Genomic DNA, 23,872 nt, shown 5'->3' on the forward strand with positions numbered 1-23,872 from the left:
GGTCGAGAGAGAGGCCTAGAGCCGTCCCAAAAGGTCTCCACCCCAGCCAGGGCCCTTCCAGCCCCCAGCCCAGGGCACTTGCTGCTGCCGCCCAGGCGGGCTGGCCTGGAAGCATAGAGCAGGTTTTGTCGCCACCTATTGCCCGGTTTGCTCAGCAAAAGTCAGCCAGGGCCTCAGGCCTTGTCTTGAGGAAAAAGAGCCCAAACCCTCTTTAGAAGACAGCAACCGGCCTGGGGGGCGAGTGGGGAGAGGTCCCTGACCACCTCGCAGAAAGGCCCCCCCTCCACGCTAGAAGCGCTCCAGCTCGGCCCTAACTGGGTGACTCGGGCCGAGACCTTCCACCCTAGGCCGCAGCCACGGCTCTTAAGTGAGATGGGAAGTTGTCGGTGAGGGTCCAGGAGGGGACAGCAAGGCTCGCAGAGGGTTGAGCACCGCGCGGCTGGGTGGGGACGACCAAGCCCTCTGGGAGCCGGAGGCCTTTCCAAGCCAAGCCCGCTGCCGGCTGTGAGGCAGGAGAGGCAGCGATTTACATCCCGGCTCTAACGGGGAGAGCCCGGAGGCCCTGGGGCAGTGTCTTACTCTCTCTAGGCCAGCTTGTTCCTTCCCTGGTAATTGCAGGGCCACTGTTCACCTCCCAGGATTGTGGCAAGAACGAGCTGCAGCGATGCTGTGAGGGCCCCGGGCTGCCCCTCAGGTGGCAGCTGTCATCACCCAGCACCACACTGTCCAAGACACCACGGGGAGGCTGGCTTTATAACACCTCAAACACACACGTTTTGCAAGACCTGAGGTGCACAAAAGTGCAGGAGGACTGGCTGGCTCCCAGGTTTCCAATTAACTGTCTTGAAACAGCTTCCCAGAGAAGGGAGCAGATTTCAAGGGAACCCCAACCCAAATGCACAAGCGTTTCACCCTTAGGTCAATCAAAAAGAACTGCTCTGGCTCCAGCAAAACAAACCCAACTCCACTCACTGATCCAACTGGTCTCAACGAATGGCTGTCTCTCTACCCTACCTACTGACTTTATAAGTTTAATTGAATTCACACAATTTACACTGGATTTTGCAAGGACAAGGAAGTCTTTTATTTGCTTACAACAAAAACATCTGTAACATAATTCTCTCTCCTCAAAACTGAGAGCCCTACAAAAATACACAAAGCCATCTCTATTTGTATTTACCCAGAGACATGAGCGGCGGGAAGGGGGTTGGGGCTGGAGAAAAACCAAGGACTTGCTCTATTTGAAAAAACAAGAAACCGCCTTTAAGAAATAGCACTCTTCTACTTGCCAGTAGCTACCCTTCCCCTCCTCTGCGTGAGAGCGTGAAACACAGAACAGCGCCTGTGAGGACACCTCAGCAGCAGTGTCAGAGATGAGGCAGTGGCCTCGGGCTGCAGAGTCCCAGCCCCTCTTCCAAGCAGGTCACTGCCACACAGTCTGCTCTGAGGAGTTCCTTCCAGAAAGCTCCCTCGCCACCCCCCATAACGATGGAGAACTGGGCAGCCTCTCTTCTCTTGCTTGTAGTTAGCTGAGGAATCTAGAAATCAAACACAGCAGTTAGAAACACAATGGGACTCAGACCTCCCAGAGGGGCACCAAAGCCAGTCCCGGGTCTGCAGTCAGGGACAGACGCCATTGCTGCAAGGCCCCTAGGGGGTGGGTCCGGGGAAATGGTGACCAATTAATACAGTGGCTTTGAAACTTCAAATCAAGAACACAGGCTCAGAAAACCAGACTAGAAGGGACCCTGAGGCCATCCAGTTCAAGTTCATTGTTCAGATGAGGCCCCAGAATAGATGACTAATTCCTGAATGCAGGCAGAGCTTTTCATTCATCAGCCTTTCTCAACTGTTCCACAAGGACGAACACTTCCTCCACCATTCAAAGACACGAAAAGCACCCCCGAAGAGCCAGAAGTACAGCAGCTGCTTTCAATGGGACACACAAAACCCGTGACGCACACCAGACAGCGCGAAGCACTCGGGATGTGACCAGACAAGAAGCCTGGACGGGCCTCGCCAGGCAGTTCCACAGGACGACTGGCTTCACCACACAGACAGGTAACGTGGGCGCTGACGGAAGAGACACAGTGTGATACTTTTTCCAGAGCCAAGAGACCCAAATGGACTCTTTCCGGCTCTGTGATCCTGGACAAATAATACCTCCTGTTCCTTACCTATAAAATGTGCCGGATAGTGTGTACTTCACCGGGCTGTCACAAGACCAGTGTGACACTGTCTGAGGGCAGGAACACAGTGAAAGCTAGTATGACAGCCCATCGATGGCTCTGTGGTGCTGGCTGGCTCTGCATGCGCTGCCCGCCCCCCACCCCCTCCCCAGAGCCCAACGCCGGCCCCAGAGCCACGAAAAATGCTGGTTGGTACACAGGGGTGGGTGCTGGCTGATGCGCCATCCCAGCCTGGTGCCCTGGTGTGAGCAGCTGTCTGGGCCATGTTGTGTGTGTCCAGGAGGTGGGGGTCAGAGTAAGAACACATCCTTCACTCCCATCTTGCTGAACAGCAGTTTCTGAGTCGGGGGAGAGACCTGCCCTGAGACATTCCTCCCAACCCAACCCCTGGGCAGAAGCGGGCGGGCTCAGTGCAGGCAGGAGGGAGGGCCAGTGCTGCCTCAAGATGGCCATCTTGCTTCTCATTTAAATCTACCATGAAGGGTGTTTTTCTGTGCCCCTAAGCCTTCTTGGCTGGCCTTTATAACAAATCACAGAAAACCATGGCACCAGTGAAATGCAATGGACAAACCTCAGAGTCGCCACCTCCTGGGACTCTCTTTAGTGGGATAAAGAGATGAATAAACCAAAGCACATAACTGCTGTGAAGAAAAATCGGCAGGCTATTGGGATGCAGAATGATGCAGGTTGTTGTTTAACATAAAGTAACCCGAGAGATCTCTGAGCGGGGGTCATTTAAGTAGACAGAGCTCTGAACAGTCAGAAGGGCTTTCCAGGTTGGAGGAACGTCGATGCAAAGGCCCAGAGTCAAGAACACGACTGGAGTGTGTCAGAGGCACCAGGAAGCCAGTGTGGCCAGGGTGGAGTGAACGCAGGGAAGAAAGACGGGAAGGGGCCCCGTCACAGGGGCCACAGAGGCATTAAAAGGTGAGTCACTGGAGCTTCTGAACAGAGAAATGACTTTGAAAAAAGATGATTCTGGCTGCTCCGTGGAAGACACTGCGGGGCTTAAGAACCATGGCAGGAAGAGCAGCCCCTTGGCCTGGGCCAGTGCTTACACTGCCCTGCCCGACAGGCCAAGGTGAGGTCGTGACGTGGTGCCCGTTTCCTAGTCCAGGCACTCGAAAGCTGGCAGCTTCACTCTTCATTTTGCAGCACCTCACTCCCCACTCATTTCCCATTTATTCCTCTGCAAACCCACACTGCCAACAAGTCCAACTATTGTAAGACCAGCACACTGGAGAGGGCCACCGTGGGCTCCAGCTGACAGTCCACTCACGTGCTCGCCTAGAAGGAAGGCCACCCCAGCCGCTGAGGTGGAGGCATCTGCTGTGCTGTCAGCATCCAGGAGAGGAGGGGATGGGGCAGAGCCAGAGCAGCTAGATGGGGCCCCGGCCACACCGGATGCAGGAGGGCAGACACAGCAGACGCACTTTCCTGTCCAACCCCACGCAAAGTCATGGAGAAACAATGGGGTCTTGTGATGATCTGTGATGCAATCACACTGAGAAATGTCCAGCCTTGGGGCCAAAACCAACCTGACATGCCCTCTAATCACCTGGAACTGCTGTCCAGCTTGAGTTCCAACAGTAGTTGTAGTGCTCAGGCCCAGAACCTACTGATGAACCAAGACAGAGCTCCAGCCACAGAATCAGTAAGGAGAGAGGGAGGCCCATGGGACCACTGACTAATTCCACTACTATATGCCAACTTCGTTATATAAACATACAGACTCGTTCTAGCATTAATGTGAAGAATGAATTTACCCTATATAGGTTTAAACTCTTTGATCAGGGTATTACAAATGGTATTTTAAGTCAATAAGCAGAAGGTTTGGGTACAACTGTTTAGACATTTGATTAAAAATAAAGTTAGAGGGACTTCCCTAGCAGTCCAGTGGTTAGGACTTCGCCTTCCAATGCAGGGGGTGCGGGTTCGATCCCTGGTTGGGGAGCTAAGATCCCACATGCCTCGGGGCCAAAAAGCCAAAACATAAAACAGCAGCAATATTGTAACAAATTCAATAAAGGCTTTAAAAATGGAAAAACAAATAAATAAAGTTAGATCCCTACTTCAAATTAAGGATGTAAATAAACTGCTGATATCATAAAGATTTAAACATAATAAGTAAAACTATTAGACGGAAACAAGACATTACTTCTAAGTTAAGTAGTGGAAATGCAGATAAATGAGATGCTGAACTTTACTAGTGATCAACGAAACACATTAAAACATCAAAAAGGTATAATGAGGCCCTTCCCACAGGTATCCTCACTTCCTGAAATCCTTTCAACAGAAACAGAAGTACCAATATCCTAAGCACTCGAATCTGGGAAGAGCCTATTGCCTCTGCCCGCCCAGCTGGGAGCCCCAGGCTATCAACGTGGTCTCGCTCAGGTTCCCTCTGCCCCTCCTCCTGGAGCTCTTGGGCTCTCCTTTTGCTTTTTTCTCCAAGTCCTCGGTCCCCCCAGACTCCTCCCTCTTGAGCATCAAGCAGCCTGAGGAAAACAGAGAACTCCTGTTAACCTGTGAAGAACAAATTTAGTTTCCTTTTGCCTCAAATTCTCCTACTGAGTTTAAAAGTCTTTCATTACAGAATGTCCTATGTATGCATTTGCTTAGGGAAGGAACATGTTCTTTTGTGTTAGAGGAACTCTGCTGCTCTCGCAAAGCAACCCATTAAAATTGCACAATATTTCTGGACTCCCCTGGTGGCGCAGTGGTTAAGAATCCGCCTGCCAATGCAGGGAACATGGGTTCGATCCCTGGTCCTGGAAGATCCCACATGCTGCGGAGCAACTAAGCCCGTGCACCACAACTACTGAAGCCCACTCACTCTAGGGTCTGCGTGCCGCAACTACTGAGCCTGCGTGCTGCAACAACTGAAGTCCACATGCCAAGAGCCTGTGCTTCACAATAAGAGAAGCCGCCGCAATGAGAAGCCCGCTCACCACAACGAAGAGTAGCCCCCGCTCGCCGCAACTAGAGAAAGCCCGTGCACAGCAACGAAGACCTGATGCAGCCAAAAAAAAAAAAAAAAACACACAGTATTTCTATCCCTGCCGCTAAGATTCAATATTATAAACCATAATAAGAAGTCAAAGGGTAAAAAAAGCTTATCTTTGTGACAGGAAGGCATTTGATAACAATCTTTCCTGACAGAAGCCTTTAGTATAAAAACATTTCCTTAACATGGTAAAAAGAAGAATATATCTCAACTGAAAGTCCGCATCATGCTGAGCAGTGTAGCAGCAACAGGTCACCCACTATGGTCACGAAAGATGCGGTGCTGAGCCGTCACCACCATCTAACACTGTTCTGGAAGCACTCAGCCCACATGGTGAGATGGGCTCTGAATAAAATAAGAGAAGGTGAGAAGGAGAAAACAAAGTTACCATTACTTGTATATGATGATCATATGCCTAGAGTATCCAGGGAAGCAACTGACATTTTAATAACTATCAAAATGAAAAATTCAGAAAGGTGTTTGGTTACAGAGAAACAGGCAATTTATAGAAAGGACATGTGACTGTAAACATGTGAAAAGATGCCTGATCAGGGACATGCCAATTCTGATAACAAGATCCCATTTTGGATGCGCCAAACTGGCAAAGATTAAGACATTTAACAATACAAATGATGGCAAAGCTATGGAATGGAATCTCAGACACTACCAAAGGGCATGTAAAGTGGTATAAACACTTGAGAGGTCAATTTAGTGATTCCTAGTTCAGCTGAAGATATACATGCTACCACCCAGTGACACGACATTTAAATAAATACCATAGAAAACTCAGGTGTGGGGATAACGATGTCATCTCCTGTCTATCTACCTATCCATCCATCTATCTATCAATCACTGTTAAGAATATGATGATTCTTTCCTAGGATGGAATGCTACTGGGTCTTTTTTTTTTAATGAGGTAGTTCTTTGTGCGCTAACCTAGAAAACATCCAAATTGCATTATGGTACAAGATGTATAATTCTATTTGTGGGGAAGATTACATTGACACCCACAACCCTTTTTTTTTTTTTTTTTTTTGCGGTACGCGGGCCTCTCACTGTTGTGGCCTCTCCTGCTGTGGAGCACAGGCTCCGGACGCACAGGCTCAGCGGCCATGGCTCATGGGCCCAGCCGCTCCGCGGCATGTGGGATCCTCCCGGACCAGGTCCCCTGGTCCCCTGTGTCCCCTGCATCGGCAGGCAGACTGTGTCCCCTGCATCGGCAGGCAGACTCTCAACCACTGTGCCACCAGGGAAGCCCGACACCCACAATCTTGAATATTCATAAAAACCTTTAGGGAGGGACACATATGAAACATCAGTGGTTGCCTCTAGGGAGTAGGTTTGGGGACTGGGAGGTTTTATTCTCCGCTCTTTGGGTTAAAACTATAAGCAGGTAGCATTTTTATAATTTAAATTAAAATATGACAAAAAGTTATGGCGTGGGGTGTGGTAGAGGAAACAGAACAGCAGAATGCTGATAACTCAGACTGTCATGCTGTTCTTTCTAAACCTGCATAGGTTTGAAAATGTCCATAATAAAAAGTTTAATAATCATCAATGAAAAAGAAAACTCAATCTAGTCTGTGCCCCATGAAATGACTGTAGAAATAAACCCTGTATTCAATATTCACTGAGCACAAACATGTGCCCGGGAATGCAGGTGGGTAGGGAGAGCCTCCAAGATCAGACGCTGGGATTTTATGAGGTTCAGTCAGCTGAATTTTCAAATTGAAACCGATAAAAAGAAACACTTTAGCATAAATGAAAATGCATCAAAACAGAAAAGTTCAAATTTCATTTTGAAAATCCAATACTCATTGCACACTGAGGTGCAGAAGGCGGAGAGAAAAGCCATCGTGTGCCCAGGGCTCAAGGAGAGCTCAGCCAGGAGACCCTCAAAACAAAGGAAGTCAGACTCAGGCAGAGAACACAGACAAAGGTCCAGCAGGGCAGACTCCAGCTGAATACATTAATACTAAACAAGCCGCTTCTGAAGAGAGTGCAGCCCAGGCCTGGGGAAAAGGCACAGTCACTGTGAAACAGAAACTCAAGCAATGATATGATAGGTGTCCACAACAGTGGCACAAAATAATGGGCAGTAATCAAAGAAGAGTGTGAAAATGTAACAGAGAAGATGGAGAAGTGATGTAATCCTGGAACCAGGAGCCGGAGGCTGCAGAGCCTGGGATGTTTATGTTTGAAACCCGAGGACAAAGAGCCAAGGATCAGGGCAGGGTAAGCGGAGTTCCCACGGTGTCCGCACCAGCCCTGCCCATCCGCAGCCCTGGCCTAGAGCCCTTCCCTCCAGGCCTGCAACAGTGAACCAGAGTGAGCAAGCAGACACGAACAGCATCTGTGAGAAACCTCTAGAATAGTCGGTCTTCACCTTTTATGGGTCATACAGCCCTTTGAAAAAACTGGTGAGAGGATTTCCCTGGTGGCACAGTGGTTAAGAATCCACCTGCCAACGCAAGGGACACGGGTTCAATCCCTGGTCAGGGAAGATCCCACATGCCGCAGAGCAACTAAGCCCGTGCGCTGCAACTACTGAGCCTGCGCTCTAGAGCCCGCGAGCCACCACTACTGAGCCCACGTGCCACAACTACTGAAACCCGTGCGCTCTAGAGCCCGTGCTTCGCAACAAGAGAAGCCACTGCAGTGAGAAGCCCGTGCACCACAACGAAGAGTAGCCCCCGCTCGCCGCAACTAGAGAAAGCCCGCACACAGCAACAAAGACCCAGCGCAGCCAAAAAAAAAGCAAACAAAACAAACAAAAAAACTGGTGAGAGCCATGGATCCCACTTCAAATCCCAGAAAATGCACAAATGCTGCACATTAAGGTGAAGATTCCTAGGCTCTCCCTGAGGCCATTTAACTAGTTCTCTTTCTCAAAACACATTACTTAATCGGAATAACCTAGTCTGGGTATCTCAAACATCCAACTGGGGGAAAATAATTTTACAAGGAGCCTGAGCCCACTCACACAGTCTGTGATGTGATGTGCTGGCCACCTCACCAGCTGGCTGTGTCCTCTGGCTTGTCTGGTTCTCCATCCTGCCCTTCCTCCTCCCGCCACTGTGCCTGGCAACCTTTCAAAGCCAGCCCTCGCTGCTGCGCCCACCTTCTTCTGCCTGTCCCCGCCTTGGCCCTGGCCTAGGGTCTGCTCCACACTGACTCTCCCTGCTGCAGTCCCCTCAGCCTCCCTGGTGCCCTCCCCACCCCCAGCCGGCTACGCCTCTCTACTTCTCACCACTGGCGTGAGGCCGGAGTCACTGTGTGTCCCCTCCCTGCTGGGAACACACATCAGGCTCTCTGAGTGGTCCCCCGAAGCCCACACTTTTTAGCTTTAAACTGAACCAGAGAGCACCCCCAGGCCTCTGCCCTGACTTGCGGGTGGCCTAGGACTCACAGCACACTTCCTCTGATGACAACTGTCAGAGTTCACAGCCATCAGGTGCCACAGTGCCATGGTGAAGACAACAGAAGACAAGGTCAAAGAGGGGTCAGAAGTGCCACCCAACTGCCACCCTTGTTTCAAAACCAGGTTTACATTATTCAACATGTTTCTAACTCCCATCCACCTGCTCTCTTCTCTGGTTCAGACTCCCAGCTAAACCTCCCACTCGTCCTCCTGGCTCCCAGCCTCTCTTCTCAGTTCCATGTTGGTGCTCCCAGGGTCCCTCCTTGGCCCACGGCCTTCCCCTCTCTACACCTCCTGCTGGGTGACTTCCTCACATTCCTGGACTTTAGCACCCTGCATATACTCGTGGCTGCCACGTGCTCTCCAGCCAGACCTCCTCTCTGACCCCCACACTCAGTCAACTTCCTGCCGGCTACCTTCACCTGGACGTCCTACAGGTACCTCAAGTTTCTCAAGCCACAAAAAGAATACCTGCCCCACGCCTCCTTCAGCTGTTAATGCCTCCAGGGACCCGGCTATCAAAGCTGAAAACCTGGAGATCATTCTTGATTCTTTCCCTCGCCCCAACACCAGACCATGTGATTCTGCCACCTCAGAGCCCCTCTCTGCACCCCGCTCCCCACTCCACACTCAGGCCCTCATCTGCTGGCTGAGAGGTTGGCTGTGACTGTCTCCTGGTTCTGGTCCTTTCCCCTTATACCATTATTCCCCCAGCCACCAGTGGGATGACCGCAAGAGAGGAAATGTTCCAAGGAAGGCTGTTACGATTATCGTATTTGGGACTAAGTGGAGAACACTTAGGATGTATGGTTCTGAGTTATCTTTAAAGAGATCTGTGGCTCCCAGTATGTGGTGATACATAGAGGGTATGATAGAATAATGGCCGCCCCCCAAAGGTGTCTACCTCTTAATTCACAGAACCTGTGACTATGTCACCATATGTGGCAAAAGGGAGTTTGTGATTAAATTAAAGATCTTGAGATGGGAGAGTAGCCTGGATCATTTGGGTGGGCCCGATGCATTCAGAAGGATTCTGAGGGAGACGGGAAGGTCAAAGTCAGAGAAGAAAACATGACTACAGAAGCAGAGGGGAGGGAGGGACTGAGAGAGAGAGAGATGCTGACCAGGGCAGGAGGGTATGGTAGTTTGCAGGTGCTATGCTACCGGCTTTGAAGATGGAGGAAGGGACCGCTAGCCAAGGGATGCAAGCAGCCTCTCCAGGCCATTTGTTACAGCCACGGTAGGAAACTAGCGCAGAGGAATTTTCTTACACTCATGGCTATCACATGCAGCTCACCAAAAATCATCATCATCATCATTATCACCAAGCCCTGTGATGTGTCGGGATGCCAAAAAGAATTAAAGAGCCAAGGCCCGCATCTGTCTCTCAGCCTTTTCTGTTCAGACTGTGCCAGTGACCACGGTGTGGATGATGCAGACCACATCCCTGTGGACACACCCTTGTCCTCTGTGCTACAGATGATCTGTGCTCATTCCCTTTGTCTAACAGATCTGAAAACCCTTCTCTGGGTTCTTGAGACTCTGAGGCTCATCCCCGTTCATCCCGGCTTCACCCTGGGTCTGGGATGCTCTGTCCGGGCCCTCAAAGGGCAGTCAGGAGAACCAAACTAAGACTCCCCATCCTCTGCCTCAAGTGTCTCAAGGCACTAAGAGGCTTACTACATGTTAATTCCTCATTACTCAGGCTCACTTCTTCCACTATTTGCCTGTACCCTTATTTACCTAAATCAGGGTCTGGCTTACATAGGCCTGGAGACAAGGCTTATTCATAATTAGGTAATTATGAGTCCAAAAAATTAAAAACAACTGAGCCAACATCTGACAGGAGAAAGAGGTACAGGGTGACCTTAAAGATCTAATCGCTTCATCCTACAGGTGACAAGACTGAAGCCCAGAGGGGTTAGATGACTTGGCTGATGTCACAGAAAGCAAACTGAGACTGAGAATCCAAAGTTCCCGTTTTTCAGCCCCATAAGGAAAGGTAATGGCACTTCAGTAATCACTGATTTGAAGATTAGAGAAAGGAACCTAGTTATCGCCTGACATGTAATTAGCCCTCATTGATACCTCACCTGCTAAGAGCACAGAAGTAAATCTCAGTAGGCAGCAGGTTTGGGGCCTGTTAACAGCTGCCAGGAGAGGCTGCAGAGAGGTGAACGGGCCAAAGAAGCTCTACGAGCGGAAACGTTTCCCAGCAAGGGGTAAAATGAAGAGGTGCCAACCTAAGTGGAGTTATTTATAGTCACACAACAAAGGGGTGACTTCAATGACACCCCTGAGCTGGGAGAAAAGGCATTTCACAGATTTCCTAAAGATCAAGAGACTGTGTCTAACAGTTTGCCTGGAAAACAGCACGGCCCTCATCTGAGAACAAGAGGATGCCTGCCTGGCCCTGTTACTCTTGAGAAAATACATCTCCATTTGGAGGAGAAAAAAAAGTGGAGATGCAGGGAAAGTCAGTCAGAATTAATATATAAAATCATAAAAATACACTTAAGCAAGTTATTATTTGTTCAGGATTCAGACGAGTCTAACTGGAGGCATGAAATATCTTTATAGCCTCAACAGCAGGTTTGAGAGTTTCTCCTTAATCCCTTTGGGAAGAATGGGATCAAACAGATTCTCCGTCTGGATCTGGTCACATACCGTGAGGGATGATGCTCTGCTCCTAGGGTTTCCGGGCAACTGACTGGTGCGGGCCGGACACAGGAAGGCTATTTTGGAACAAGGGAACCCCTGACCCCAGAGGACCCCTCGAGCCTCGGCACGGAGCTCTGTGGGGCTTGCTGCTCCGGGGCTCACTCTGGCCAACATTCTGAACCAGGACTAAACGAATCCCAGAATCTCATCAACTACAGGAATGGACTCTCCACAGCTCGGCCTTTATTTCTACCTGAGCCTCCTGGGGGCTGCTTTGACTTCCCAGAAAACACTTTTTATGAAGTCCGTTAGGATACTCTTTCCCTGAGGCTGGCCAAGCAACACGGCTCAGTCCTCTTAATTCGATAGCCCAAAGGCTTCAGCTTCTCTTAAGTATGGAAAAGCAGAGAAGAGGGAGGAAATTCCTAAACACCTAAGAAAGGAATAAAAAATCCCTGAGCAACCAGTGAAAATGCTCCAGCTGAAGAAAGAAGCTGAATATATTCAAAGCCTCAGGTATCACCTGGGGGTTACATTTCAAATCAAATGAAAATGGTCACAGTCGTTTACACACACGCAAACAGGGAAAGGGTCTAATTCTCTGAGCTTTATTCCTTCCCCAATCTGTAAAACGGAGATAATTTCTCCCTCAGAAAAATGTTGGGAAGATTAAATGGGCTTATGGACATTACGGAGCACTGTGGACGTGGAATGATGCTCAGACTCCAGAAAGAACTGTTAGGAAACCCATTACCCCTGAGCTCTCCTGCCCACTCATTACAGACCTCCGCTACTCCCACAGGTCAAGTGTAAGCATAATGTGACTTCCAGAGACCACACAGAAAACAGCGATACATGTAAATATATAAGTACTCAGAACAACTAGAAGAAAATATGTGACATTTAGTGAACATCCTTCGCATGAAAAAGGGTTCTTACACAACAATGAAGAAAAGACCTAAGAGTGATCAAAGGATATCAATAGGAAATTTGCATAAAGAATATACGGGGCCAATAAATATGCAAGAAGATGCTCAACTTCACTAGAAATTGAGAATATACAAATTAAAATAATACAGAACTTGTACCCCCTATTTTAGGGGGGGGAAATCCACCCAAGGAAAATCTGGGAAGCTAGTATAGGAGTTGGTGCCCAATGCAAAGCCCCTCCCTGTGGTATTTAAGGATCTTAAAGCATTTCAGTCAGCTCCCATCTGTTCAGCCTTAAGAAGGATGAGTCGAAAAGCCCTGCCCAGGTGACAGAGCTCCTGGTCAACTTTCCTTACTGTTTCATTCTTATATGTGAATAAGCAACCGAGAAACACCAACCGTTTGTGGAAAGTCTACAACACGGAAAAGAAAAAAGTCAAAGCAAAGGAACAGAAAAATAAGCAGTTGAGAGAATAAAAGAAAGTGTGCAAGAGTGGTCCTTATCTTTTAGAGATACACAGGGAAATCCTTTTGGATGAAATGATATGATAACTGGGACTCCACACCCTCCAAACCAGGCCAGAGCCCTGCTTCAAGATTTTTCAAACTGGAGTTATAGTTGGTTCAGGAAGAGGAGGGAGGTGTGGGTAAGGAATACCCCTCTCCAATAGAAATGCTGTGTAAATGGATGCCTGGGCATTCCTTAGGGCAGGAGAGAATGAAGCAAAGATGAGACTGATTCCCTGGGGCCCACAGTCTCTACCTGCCCGACTACTGACTGTTCACCATCTCCTTGGATTCTGTGAGCTACCCCAGGATCCCCTCAGTAAACCTCTTTTTTAGTGAACACTAGTTAAAAATGGGTTTCTGTTACTGGCAATAACATGAGTCCTGACAGCCAATACAAGAGTCAGCCTGGAAGGTATGGTTTCAAAGAGGCTGGGCTATTTCATATTTGATCCAACTAACATTTACTGAGTGTCAATCACATGCTAGGCATGGTTCCAGATGCTGCAAAATACAAAGGTAAGAAGGACATAGAGGTCTACTGATCTTAGAAAACTGCGTCTATCACCAGAGGCTTAGAGAATATAATCGAGGGAACTCTTGTTCTACCAGAAGTATCTAACATCTTTGAAGACAAGATGGAGACGAGTCAGTAGCATCTAACATCTTGGAAGACAAGTACACATTTTAAATGATCCTAGTTAGTTAAAACTAGTTGGCGACATAATCTAAAAACCTAGACATTTTAAGTGACTAACTAGGCACAAGTACAACAGAAAAAAAGGGAGCAGCAAGACCAACGACGCAAAGGCCAAAACGTGTTACAACCTCAATGGCGGTGGGAGTCTGACGATCGTGGCCATTGCTGGTGATAAGACAAACTCGAGACTTAGGGATACCACCGAAACCATCTAAGAATCAGCGGCTCCAAAACGTCTGCCAGATGCAGAAAGCTGGGAAGTGAGGACAACAGAGAGGACACTTGTTTCCCTGCTGGGTTTTCCAAAGTCTGTTTCTAGGACAGACCTGGGAAGAATCAGATCTTCATTAAGTGGCAGAACATGCCAGCTCACAGCTCAAAACGTCTGGCAGAAAGCCACTGGGCGCCCACTTCTGGCGGACACTGACAGTCGCCAAACGAGAAAAGTCCTCAGGCTCACGTCTCAGCTCAGGAGACCTGCTAATACGCCAATGTCCCCGCAAGACCTGAAGGCCAAGGTCACAGGGTCACGGTCAGTGGTGACGGCGACGTTACGTCTGATACCGACTGGCTGTTTCTGACAGGGCAGAGACAAAAGTGTACAGATCACTTGCGAAAGCCCTGAGATGAATGGGCCTTTTCACTGCCTTCTTCTCTCAAGCCTCCTTTGTAGGGAGATGGAGGAGGCAACAAAGGAGAGATTTATCATCACGAGCCCGTCCAGCAGCTGTTTTCTTGTTGTCCCTTGTTTAACTTCTCTCAAGAGAGCAGAGCTATCTACCCAGCTAAGCAGGTGTTTAAGGCAGGTGATTTTGTTTCCATTAGTTTTCTGAAGTAACAGTAAACCAGACAAGAGGGTTATGTCATGTAGTCCTGGGGAAACCGCAACCCCGAGCAGCTAAACCCTGGGTGCAGCAGGACGGGGCGTGCCCACCCCCTGCTGCTCTGAAAACCTTCCGTCTCTAGTTCTCGGAATACTTGGAACTTAGCAGTCACCAACCATTCCCACCCTCGACATGTGGATCGTGTTTAACAATGTGTTAGATGGAAGGTGAGGTTGGAGGCTTTCAGGTTTTGGGGAGAAACCAGATTAAGAAAAGCATTATCTTCAACACCCAGATAAACCATTGCATTAATAACTATACTCACAGCTTCACGTTCCACGCTACTGTGAGGGAGGTGAACATATACCATGAAACATTTCCGTTTTCAATTTTAGGCTCAAGGCTTCCCAAACCTATGAATCTAACCTCCAGCCCTGGAGGGACCTCCCTCACTTCTGTGATCTTCTTTGAGAAGGCCCACAGCACGTGCCCTCCCCCTGCACCACAGCGGCCCATCAGCTCCAGGAAGGAGGGTTTCTCTCCTCACTGTAGGCAGCATTAGTCACTGGGGGCCGAGGAGAAGAACCCACCTCCTCACACAGACGGCCCCCGGCTTACGATTATCTGACTCACGACTTCTCCACCTTATGATGGTGCAAAAGCGATACACGTTCAGCAGAAATGGTACTTGAAATTCTGGATTTTGATCTTTTCCCGGCCTAGCAGCATACGGTCCCAGTGGCTCTCTTGATGCCGGGCAGCAAGCCAGAGCTCCTGATCGGCCCCGCAATCACGAGGGTAAACAACCGACACGCTGACAGCCGTTCTGAACCCAGACAACCACTCTGGTTCAACTTTCAGTACAGTGTTCAATAAACTGCATGAGACAGTCGACACTCTATTATATAATAAAACCAGGCTTTCTTTGGGCTGATTTGGCCCAACTGTAGGCTAACGTCAGCGTTCTGAGCACGGTTAAGACCAGTGAGGCTAAGTTAGGGTGTTCTGGGAGGTTAGATGTATTAAATGCATTGTTGACTTATGATATTTTCACCTTCCAATGGGTTTATTGGGACATAACCCCACCGTTACAGGGAAGACCTGTACTAGACAAAATCCTGAAGCTTTTCATGCATCAGCCCTTTCCTTACCTTTAGTTTTCTCCTACTGTAGAGCCATGTTCACCAGGAGCAAACATTCGGTGACACATTTCTTTCTCTTTACCCAGGTAATCGCGGTAATAGCTGTCGGGAGAAATACACAGTAGTTAGAGAAGGGCTGTCTCTGTGGGAGGTGACACCTGGTGGCTGGAATTCTCCACTCAGGTCCAGAAACACCAAAACTTCAGCAGGCCTTAAATCGAATCAGGAGTGAGTGGAAGCAATGCTGGGGGGTGGGGGGTGGGGGGATAGGGGAGGCTCCCGAGGGCTGTTCAGGAAGTCCTTGGACAAAAAGCGCACCGTCTGCAAAGATGGCAGCCTCGAAGGCCGGCAGCCGCTGTCAGTGAGGCTGCCCAGCAGAGTCCTGCCGAGCAACACCTCACACTCAGAGACCTCAAACTTACCTTGAGATTTTCCTGCTAAAGAATGGTCAGACTCCAAAATTTCTACACCTAACTTGACAGGATATTTATAAATACCAGAAAGGAAATTGCTAGAAAGTGTTAAAGGCCTGAAATGCAAACAATCGGATCCAAATAAGAGGTACACACACCTCAGACCTTTTTTAATGGCAAGAAAGCTTTAACTAGCAATCTGGATTAAACATTTAAAAATGTTAACAGGAGTAGAAAAATCTCACCAATACAGAGGAACCAAAGAGCACCAAACAAACAAACAAACCCAGTGGTTATAATATGAAGTGATGGAATTATCGGTGATTAACTATGTTGAAATTTTCAAAGTTTTCTACAATGAACATGTAGCTTCTACAATCAGAAAAAGTTAGATTACTTCAAGGTTGGTATCCATATCACCTGAGTAAAAAGAGCGTCACCCTAGGGTATGACTAGACCCGAAAGAGCCATTTCACATCAAACCAGGATCTGCAGTCAGCTGAGAACAGCAGTCCTCAGTTGGTGGCGAGTAGGGAAGAATATCTGAAGAACACTGCCCTTTCTGCAAGTCACACTGGCCGCCTCTTTAAGGTGCTTACTTCTGGGGCAGGACAGGGAGGCAGGCGATGGTCCAGGCAAGGGTGGTTTGGAGGTCTGTCCTACAGCCGCCCTCCCTTCTGCCCCCCCACGGCCTGGGAGCTGTGGGTCAGAGTGCCGAGCACTTCACAAAGCCAGCTCTAGGGGGCGCTGCCTCCCAGCACAAGCCTGGCAACATCAAACAGGCCTACACCCGAGCGGGCAGGCCAGAGTGGCAGCCACACCACACGTTCCTTCCTCTGTCTGCACTCCTGCAAACACAGGTCTCACCTGGCCAGTTTCTTCAGCTCGTTATTGATGTCGTGATTGAAGGGCTGTTCCTTCTGGGCTCGGACTAGAAAATCCCGGGCCTTCTGATACTCAGTCATGAGGAGGCAGGCCTGTCAAAAGGACAAAATTTTAAAAGCACACTTTAGGAAAGACAGCACTTCTGCAGTGCCCAAGCTGAACACCACTGCTGCCTTTCTTCGGGCATTCATTCCCAAGTCCCTGCCCTCCAACTCACCTGTCCACATCGGAAGAGGGCCTTGGTGTTCTTTTGGTCAATGACTAGAGCCTGCTCTCCATAGCGCAGGGCCATGGTGGGTCGCTCCAGCTTCAGGTACGTAAAGGACAGGTTAAGGAGAACAAGCAGCTTGGCGGTCTCCACCAGGAGCTGCTCTTCAGCGGGTGCTGATCGCCGGTGGAGAAGCAACAAGGCCTGTGGAGAAGGAAGACAGGAGGTCAAGAGAAGGTGGTCTTATATATAGCAAACCCTAAGAACACACACACACATACACACAATTAGTGCTAAAAAGTGAGTTCAGCAAAGTTGCAGGACACAAGATCAATATATGAGAGTTAGTTGTATTTCTTTACTCTTGCAATAAATAATCCAAAAACGAAATTAAGAAAACAACTCCATTTATAACAGCATCAAAAAGAATAAAATAAGTGGCAATAAATTTAAAGTGTAACACTTGTAGACTGAAAACTATACAACATTGTTGAAAGAAATTAAAGAAGATCTAAATAAATGGAAAGACATCTCATGTTCACAGATCAGAAGATTTAATACTGTTAAAATGGCAAGAGTGCCCAAATTGTTCTACATTTTCAATGCAACCACTACCAAAATTTGCAAAAATGGACAAGCGGATCTGAAAATTCATACAGAAATTCAAGAGATCCTGAATAGCCAAAAAACATTAAAAAAAAGAAAGAACAAAGTTGTAAGACTCATACTCTCTAATTTCAAATCTTATTAATTACCAAGCCAGTGTGATACCCATAAGGATAGACATATAGATCAGTGGAAGAGAACCAACAATGCAGATTGAGAATCCAGAAACAAACCTATATACATCTAGAGTCAACTGATTTTCAACAGGGTGCCACACCATTCAATGGAGAAAGAGCAGTCTTTTCAACAAATGGTGCTATGATAAACGGATGTCAACATGCAAAAGAATGAAGCTGGATTCCTACCTCAGACAGCATACAACAATTCACTCAAAATGGACCACAGACTTAAATCTAAGAGCTCAACTGTAAGACTCTTAGAAGAAAACACTGGTGTAAATCTTTGTGGTCTTAGATTAATAATGACACTGAAAGCACAAATATCTAAAGAATAAATAAACTGGACTTCATCAAAATTAAAAGCTCTTGTGCTTCAAAAGCCACTATCAAGAAAGTGAATGAAGAAAATGACTGAAGGCTGACTGGTGTTTAAGAAAAATTACTATAGAGACTTCCCTGGTGGTGCAGTGGTTAAGAGTGTGCCTGCCAATGCAGGGGACACTGGTTCGAGCCCTGGTCTGGGAAGATCCCACACGCCACGGAGCAACTAAGCCTGTGTGCCACAACTACTGAGCCTGTGCTCTAGAGCCCACAAGCCACAACTACTGAAGCCTGTGTGCCTAGAGCCCACGCTCCGCAACGAGAAGCCACCGCAATAAGAAGCCTGCGCACCGCATCGAAGAGTAGCCCCTACTCGCTGCAACTAGAGAAAGCCCGAGTGCGGCAACGCAGACCCTATGCAGCCAAAAATAAATAAATAAAATAAATTTTAAAAGTGTATATATGTCAATCCCCATCTCCCAATTCATAAAAAAAAGATATATGCACCTTACGTTCATTGCAGCATTATTTACAGTAGCCAAGATATGGAAGCAACCTAAGTGCCCCAAAATAGATGAATGGATAAAGAAAATGTGGTATATATACACAATGGAACATTATTCAGCCGTAAAATAGAACGAAATCTTGCCATCTGCGACAACACGGATGCACCTAGAAGGTATTATGCTAAGTGAAATAAGTCAGAGAAAGACAACGTCTATTGGTATTTCCCTCCTCTTCTAACAGAGCCTCCATTTCATTCAAAGCAGCAATGTACTAATTAACCCACACTTCCCAGCTTCTAATACATACACAGCTAAGGGCAAATGGACATTTACCACGGGTCTGGCCAATGAGATATAAAGGGAAGCTGGGGTAGGAGGAATTCTGGAAAGCTCTTAATATAAATAAACACACCAGACTCTTCTCCCTTTCCTTCGTCCTGCCCAGATGAGCACATGATGCTGCAGGTTGAACTACCATCTTGGGGGGAAAAAAACCCAACAAAAACACGCTTAAGGGCAGCTGAGCAGAGAGACCTATGGAACCTGAATCCCTGATGGCTTTGTGGAACTGCTATGCCAGGCTTTGACTGCCTCCTTTCTTTCTTTAAATTTTATTTATTTATTTATTTTTGGCTGTGTTGGGTCTTCGTTGCTGTGCGCTGGCTTTCTCTAGTTGCGGCGAGCGGGGGCTACTCTTCGTTGCGGTGTGCGGGCTTCTCATTGTGGTGGCTTCTCTGGTTGTGGAGCACGGGCTCTATGGTGTGCGGGATTCAGTAGTTGCAGCACACGGGCTCAGTAGTTGTGGCGCACGGGCTCTAGAGCGCAGGCTCAGTAGTTGTGGCACATGGGCTTTGTTGCTCCGCAGCATGTGGGATCTTCCCAGACCAGGGCTTGAACCCAGGTCCCCTGCATTGGCAGGCGGATTCTTAACCACTGCGCCACCAGGGAAGCCCTGACTGCCTCCCTTCTTATGTGAGAAATATTACGTCTCTAGTTTATTTGAAAAACTGTTTTTCAGGATTCTGTGGTTTACAGCTGAATGCAAATCCTGAATGTTTAGTGTCACTATGCAAGTGAGACAAAAATCAGAACGCCCCTAAACTCTATCCTGTTTGCCTCTAGCACTTAGGGTGCAAAGTTGGGCACACAGAAAGTGTTTATAATATTTGCTGAATGCATCGCAAGGCCAACAGTGAATTCCTGTCAGCAAAACCTCCACAGGAAGCCAAATCACAATCAGAAGCTTGGTGAGAATGGAGTCACAATTAGATGAATCTCCACTGTCAGAGAGACGTGAAATGAAGATGGCAAATGGGGTGGAGAAGTCAGTAGGTAGAGAACCCTGAACTAGAAAGAGAATTTTAAAAACTTTTTTATTGAGAAACACACACAGTTAAGTACAAAAGTAAGCATCCAGCTCAGTGGATTTTCACAGTCTGAACACACCCATGCAGTCACATCCAGATCCATGACCAGACGTCACCGGCTCCCCCACACTCTGTGTCCCCTCGCCTAGCCTCCAGCCCTCTGGCATGTGGAGTTTTAAGCAAGATGTTTCTTAACGGCTGTACGTGAGAAGTAGGGACAGAGACAAAAGTCTGTACCTTTTAAAGAAGGAAGTTTCCAGGGTCTAAACGTGTACCTTAAAGCAGTCTTACCCGTTTATATCTCACTTTGGCATCATAGAAACGATTTTGGCGGAAAAGGTAGTTGCCAAACTCCCGTTCAGTAGCTGCCACTTTTAGGACCTTCTGAAGTGGAAACTGATCCTGTTGCTCCTGAGGATCAAAGACAAGGACACCAGCAAGGAATCTGAACGCCACAATGCCAGTGTCGTTACAGCTGTCAGTTCTGCTCCTTTAGGTTAGGAACCTCTGTTCACTGCCACCTGTGTGCCGAGCATGGGGCTAGGTGGCTCTGCAGAAGTCACCTCTGTGAATCCCAACAGAAGCCACGGCAGGTCAGTGCCATTACTGCTCCTGTTCTACAGACTAGAGCCAAAATGAAGTCTACTAGTTTAGTCCTACCCAGAGATGCTCCCTAAAGAAGCAGTTTCTCATAGAATTAGAAACTGATGGAACTTGTCAAGCACAGAAGTCACGTATCAGGACAACCACTCATCCAGCAAGCATTTAACAGGTCTTGGTCCGCCCAGGGCCCTGCTGGTCTTTCTGGCCATGAGGCTCTACCCTTGGTACACATCAGAATCACCTGTAGAGCCTCTTTTTAAATAGATGTCCTAGCCCCATCCCCAAAGATTCTAAATCAGTACACGGGAGTTGGGACCCAGGTTATCTGCAAGAACCTCTGCTTTGTGGAAAGATGAGAAAAAGGTAATAACTCTCACTTGAGGTGGTGACAGTTTAGCTGGGGAGATGTCATATACAGATGTGAACCTGGGGTGGACATCTAAGGCCACATGTATAGCCAGGGTGAGACACCGTAACAAGGAGTGCATGTGACTGCTGACGATCAAAAGCCTTGTCTCTACGGGATGAGTTAAGTGAAAGGCTACAAAGGAGAGGCAATTTTTAAGTTATGAAGACAGAGGCCATCTGTCCCAGTTTGCCTGGGATTGTCCCGGTTTACACTCAATGTCCTGGTATCCCATCTGGTTAATAGTACCTCTCACTCTCAAGGGTCCTGGGTTGGACAATAAATTATATGATCACCTTAGTTATGAGCTATCAGTGCTCGACTTGCTGGGAACCAAACAGTGTTGAGAAACAAATGTTCCTTGTCTTTCAGGGATAATTGGCAAACAGTGACTGAAAGGTCAGTTCAGCCTGGTGGTCCATAACAAACCCTTGGCCTAGCACATGTACCCACACACAAGAGCCAGCAGAACTAAGACAGACGCATACTAACAAGTGGCGGGACACTCCCCCGCTCCCCACCGCCACGCGGGAGGCTGGGGCGGAATCTGGGGCTGAGGATCTTCAGCAGGACAGGATAATTACCCAAAACACAAACCCGTCCCAACTCTCTGTCAAGTGCTGACATCTGTGCTCCAGAACTTACGGCTGAGAGGACACAAAACTTGTCTGACTCAGCAGAATCCAGGAAGTCAAGCAGCTCGATCTCAAACAAGACGGTAGCGTTTGGGGGGATCAGGGGAGGACAGCCCAGCATTCCGTAAGCGTAGGTCGGTTTGAACAGAAACCTGGCCACCTCTCCTCTCCGCATGCTCAGAAGGCCCAACTCCATGCCCCAAAGTGTGATATCTGGAAGAAGGGACGAAAAATACATGGCGGAAACTTGCCCAGTATCCTGTCCCAGTGCTATCCATTTCCTCCCCCTTCACGTCCACATCTCACCACAAGTATCCCAAGCCTTCTGCACTGTGGTCCCAACTCACTTCTCAGCCTTGTTTCCCCCCCACCCCCAGACTCTAACTCCTCCAGGCTCTGCAGCATTCTGGCCTCTACATCTCTGTTCACGCAGTTCCTTCTTCCTGCAATGTTGTCCTCCTCCCTCAAGGCCCAGCTTCTACCTTGAGTGAACCCTTCTTCAAACTTCAGGGCTCATTTCAAATGCCCCCTCTACCATGAAGTCTTCCCAGCTGGAATTAACTGTGCCTTCATTAAGCACTCCCATAAAACACTGCTTATGCCTCCCAGGAGCTCCATGAGGTTAGTTGTCTGGAGTGTGTCAATCTCCACCATACTGGCCCCAGCCTTTCTAATCATCTGAGTACATCCTCTCTGTTCACCCTGCCTTGTAAAAGAGTCATTCAATAGATTTGTACTTAGTAAACTAACAAAGAAGAATGCAGCACCCCATGTTTAAGTCAGGATGCAAAGGTTACCTTCCTTGCCAGGCAGGCCATCTCCCAAATACCTCGGTCTCAGGGGAATGTGGAAGACAACGTTTAGCAAAACCCAGCCTCAGAAAAACCAACTTGAAGACTCAGTTCTCTGGACAGCTTTCCAGTCCTAGGGCGCTGCCCTGCATCAGCTCCCCAAGCTGCGGCGTCTTTTCCAGCTCCTTTTCTGAACTTACCCTCTCCAAGTTTCATGAGCCGAGGGGTTTTCCTAAAGCAATTGGAATCAAAAGGCTTGTCCATGTGCTCCAGATACCCAGAATATTTCACTAGGACAGAAAAAAGAGACAGTGGGAGGAAAGCGGACCAAAGGCACTCACACCTCCACATCTCATCTCTTTGTCACACAAAAGCAATGTGAGCACCAGATGCCCTTAAACTGCCCCACACCCTGAGCGATAGGAGAAACCTTCGCTCAACGTCTGGATGCCGGCCCTCTGGCCCTGAGGTTGAAGAGCTGGGCTGGGGGGCCTCCCAGAGCCCCTTGTTCACAGTGGTCTCACTAAGGGGTAGTGAGTTCCCTCGCTTATCCCTTAAAACCCGAGGAACTGCCAGCACTAGGGCATCGCCAGCCTCTCAAGGGCAGACGGCACCCAGGGCCGCACGACATACCGAGCACCGAAGCGTCTGGTGTCACCAACTCTCCGGAACCCTCTCGGATGACATCCTTCAGCACGCCCCGGTCCCCGGAAAGGTCCAGCATCCTTTGACTTAACCGCTGGTACCGAGACTTGTGGGGAATGAAACAGAAGATCTCAGAGTCCTCAGCTGACACCCGACTCCGGCGGCCCCGGCTCCTGACTCCCCAGCGCCCGGGCCCTCACCTGGCTGGAGGCGTCGTCCCTTTGCAGGACTCCCGGGCTCCGGGTGCTGCCCCCCATCTCCGCGTGGCCTTCCTCTCGATTCCGCTGTCTTCTCCCAGCGGAGACTCGGCCTCCCCTTTTTACCCTGCCGTCCGCACCCCACGGCGGCAATCCGTTCAGGGACCGCGAGGAGGCGCTCATTGCTCCACTCCAACCGCAGCCAACCGCCTGCGGGCCCACGCCGGGGCTGGGTGCTGGGGAGTGGGTGCTGGGGGCTGGACCACGCGCCAGGGGATGGCCGGCAGGGCACGTGACAGGGCACGTGGTGGGGCGCAAGGAGCTTGATCCCGCGCGAGTTGAGGGCTCGCAGGGCATGATGGGAAACGTAGTGAGGACCCACGGAGCATGACGGGGCACGTGGAGCGTAACTGGGCACATTATGGGGGTGTGCAGAGCAAGATCAGGCATCCGGTGAGGACGCGAAGATCATGACGGGGGCCCGTGGCAGGGGCGTGTGGTGGCACGTGGCGAAGGCGCAAGGAATGGGACACGCAGGTGGTGAGGATCAGCAGTGGGGCACATGATGGCCAAGCTGTGGGCACGTGGCCGGCAGAACACGCTGGTGGGGACAAGGCCCCAGAGACGGTGGGCTGCTGGAGGGGTCAGGCCTCACAGCCGTGGGTTATTTCTACCCTCCGTCCTTCTCCATCGCATTCAGGGGAAACGTAGACGCAGACAGGACTTTAA

At 49.0% G+C, this 23,872-nt stretch overlaps 2 protein-coding genes across 2 annotated transcripts in view; one reads left to right on the plus strand and one right to left on the minus strand.

The window, feature by feature from the left end:
- The window catches only part of LOC101284739 (E3 ubiquitin-protein ligase TRIM50), a 58,756-nt gene that overhangs the window by 21,404 nt on the left and 13,480 nt on the right, over window positions 1-23,872 (plus strand). The gene's annotated exons all lie outside the window — the stretch shown is intronic.
- Window positions 1,447-23,314, minus strand: FKBP6 (FKBP prolyl isomerase family member 6 (inactive)). Its single transcript, XM_004268799.2, has 9 exons — window positions 23,147-23,314; window positions 22,935-23,052; window positions 22,502-22,591; window positions 21,521-21,723; window positions 20,158-20,277; window positions 16,897-17,091; window positions 16,662-16,771; window positions 15,391-15,483; window positions 1,447-1,538 (listed from the first exon to the last, which is right to left on the minus strand). Exons 1-8 carry the CDS (start codon window positions 23,201-23,203, stop codon window positions 15,393-15,395), a joined length of 984 nt encoding a protein of 327 aa, XP_004268847.2. The 5' UTR covers window positions 23,204-23,314; the 3' UTR covers window positions 1,447-1,538; window positions 15,391-15,392.

The sequence above is a fragment of the Orcinus orca genome, chromosome 16, assembly GCF_937001465.1.
Source record: "Orcinus orca chromosome 16, mOrcOrc1.1, whole genome shotgun sequence".
NCBI lineage: Eukaryota > Metazoa > Chordata > Mammalia > Artiodactyla > Delphinidae > Orcinus > Orcinus orca.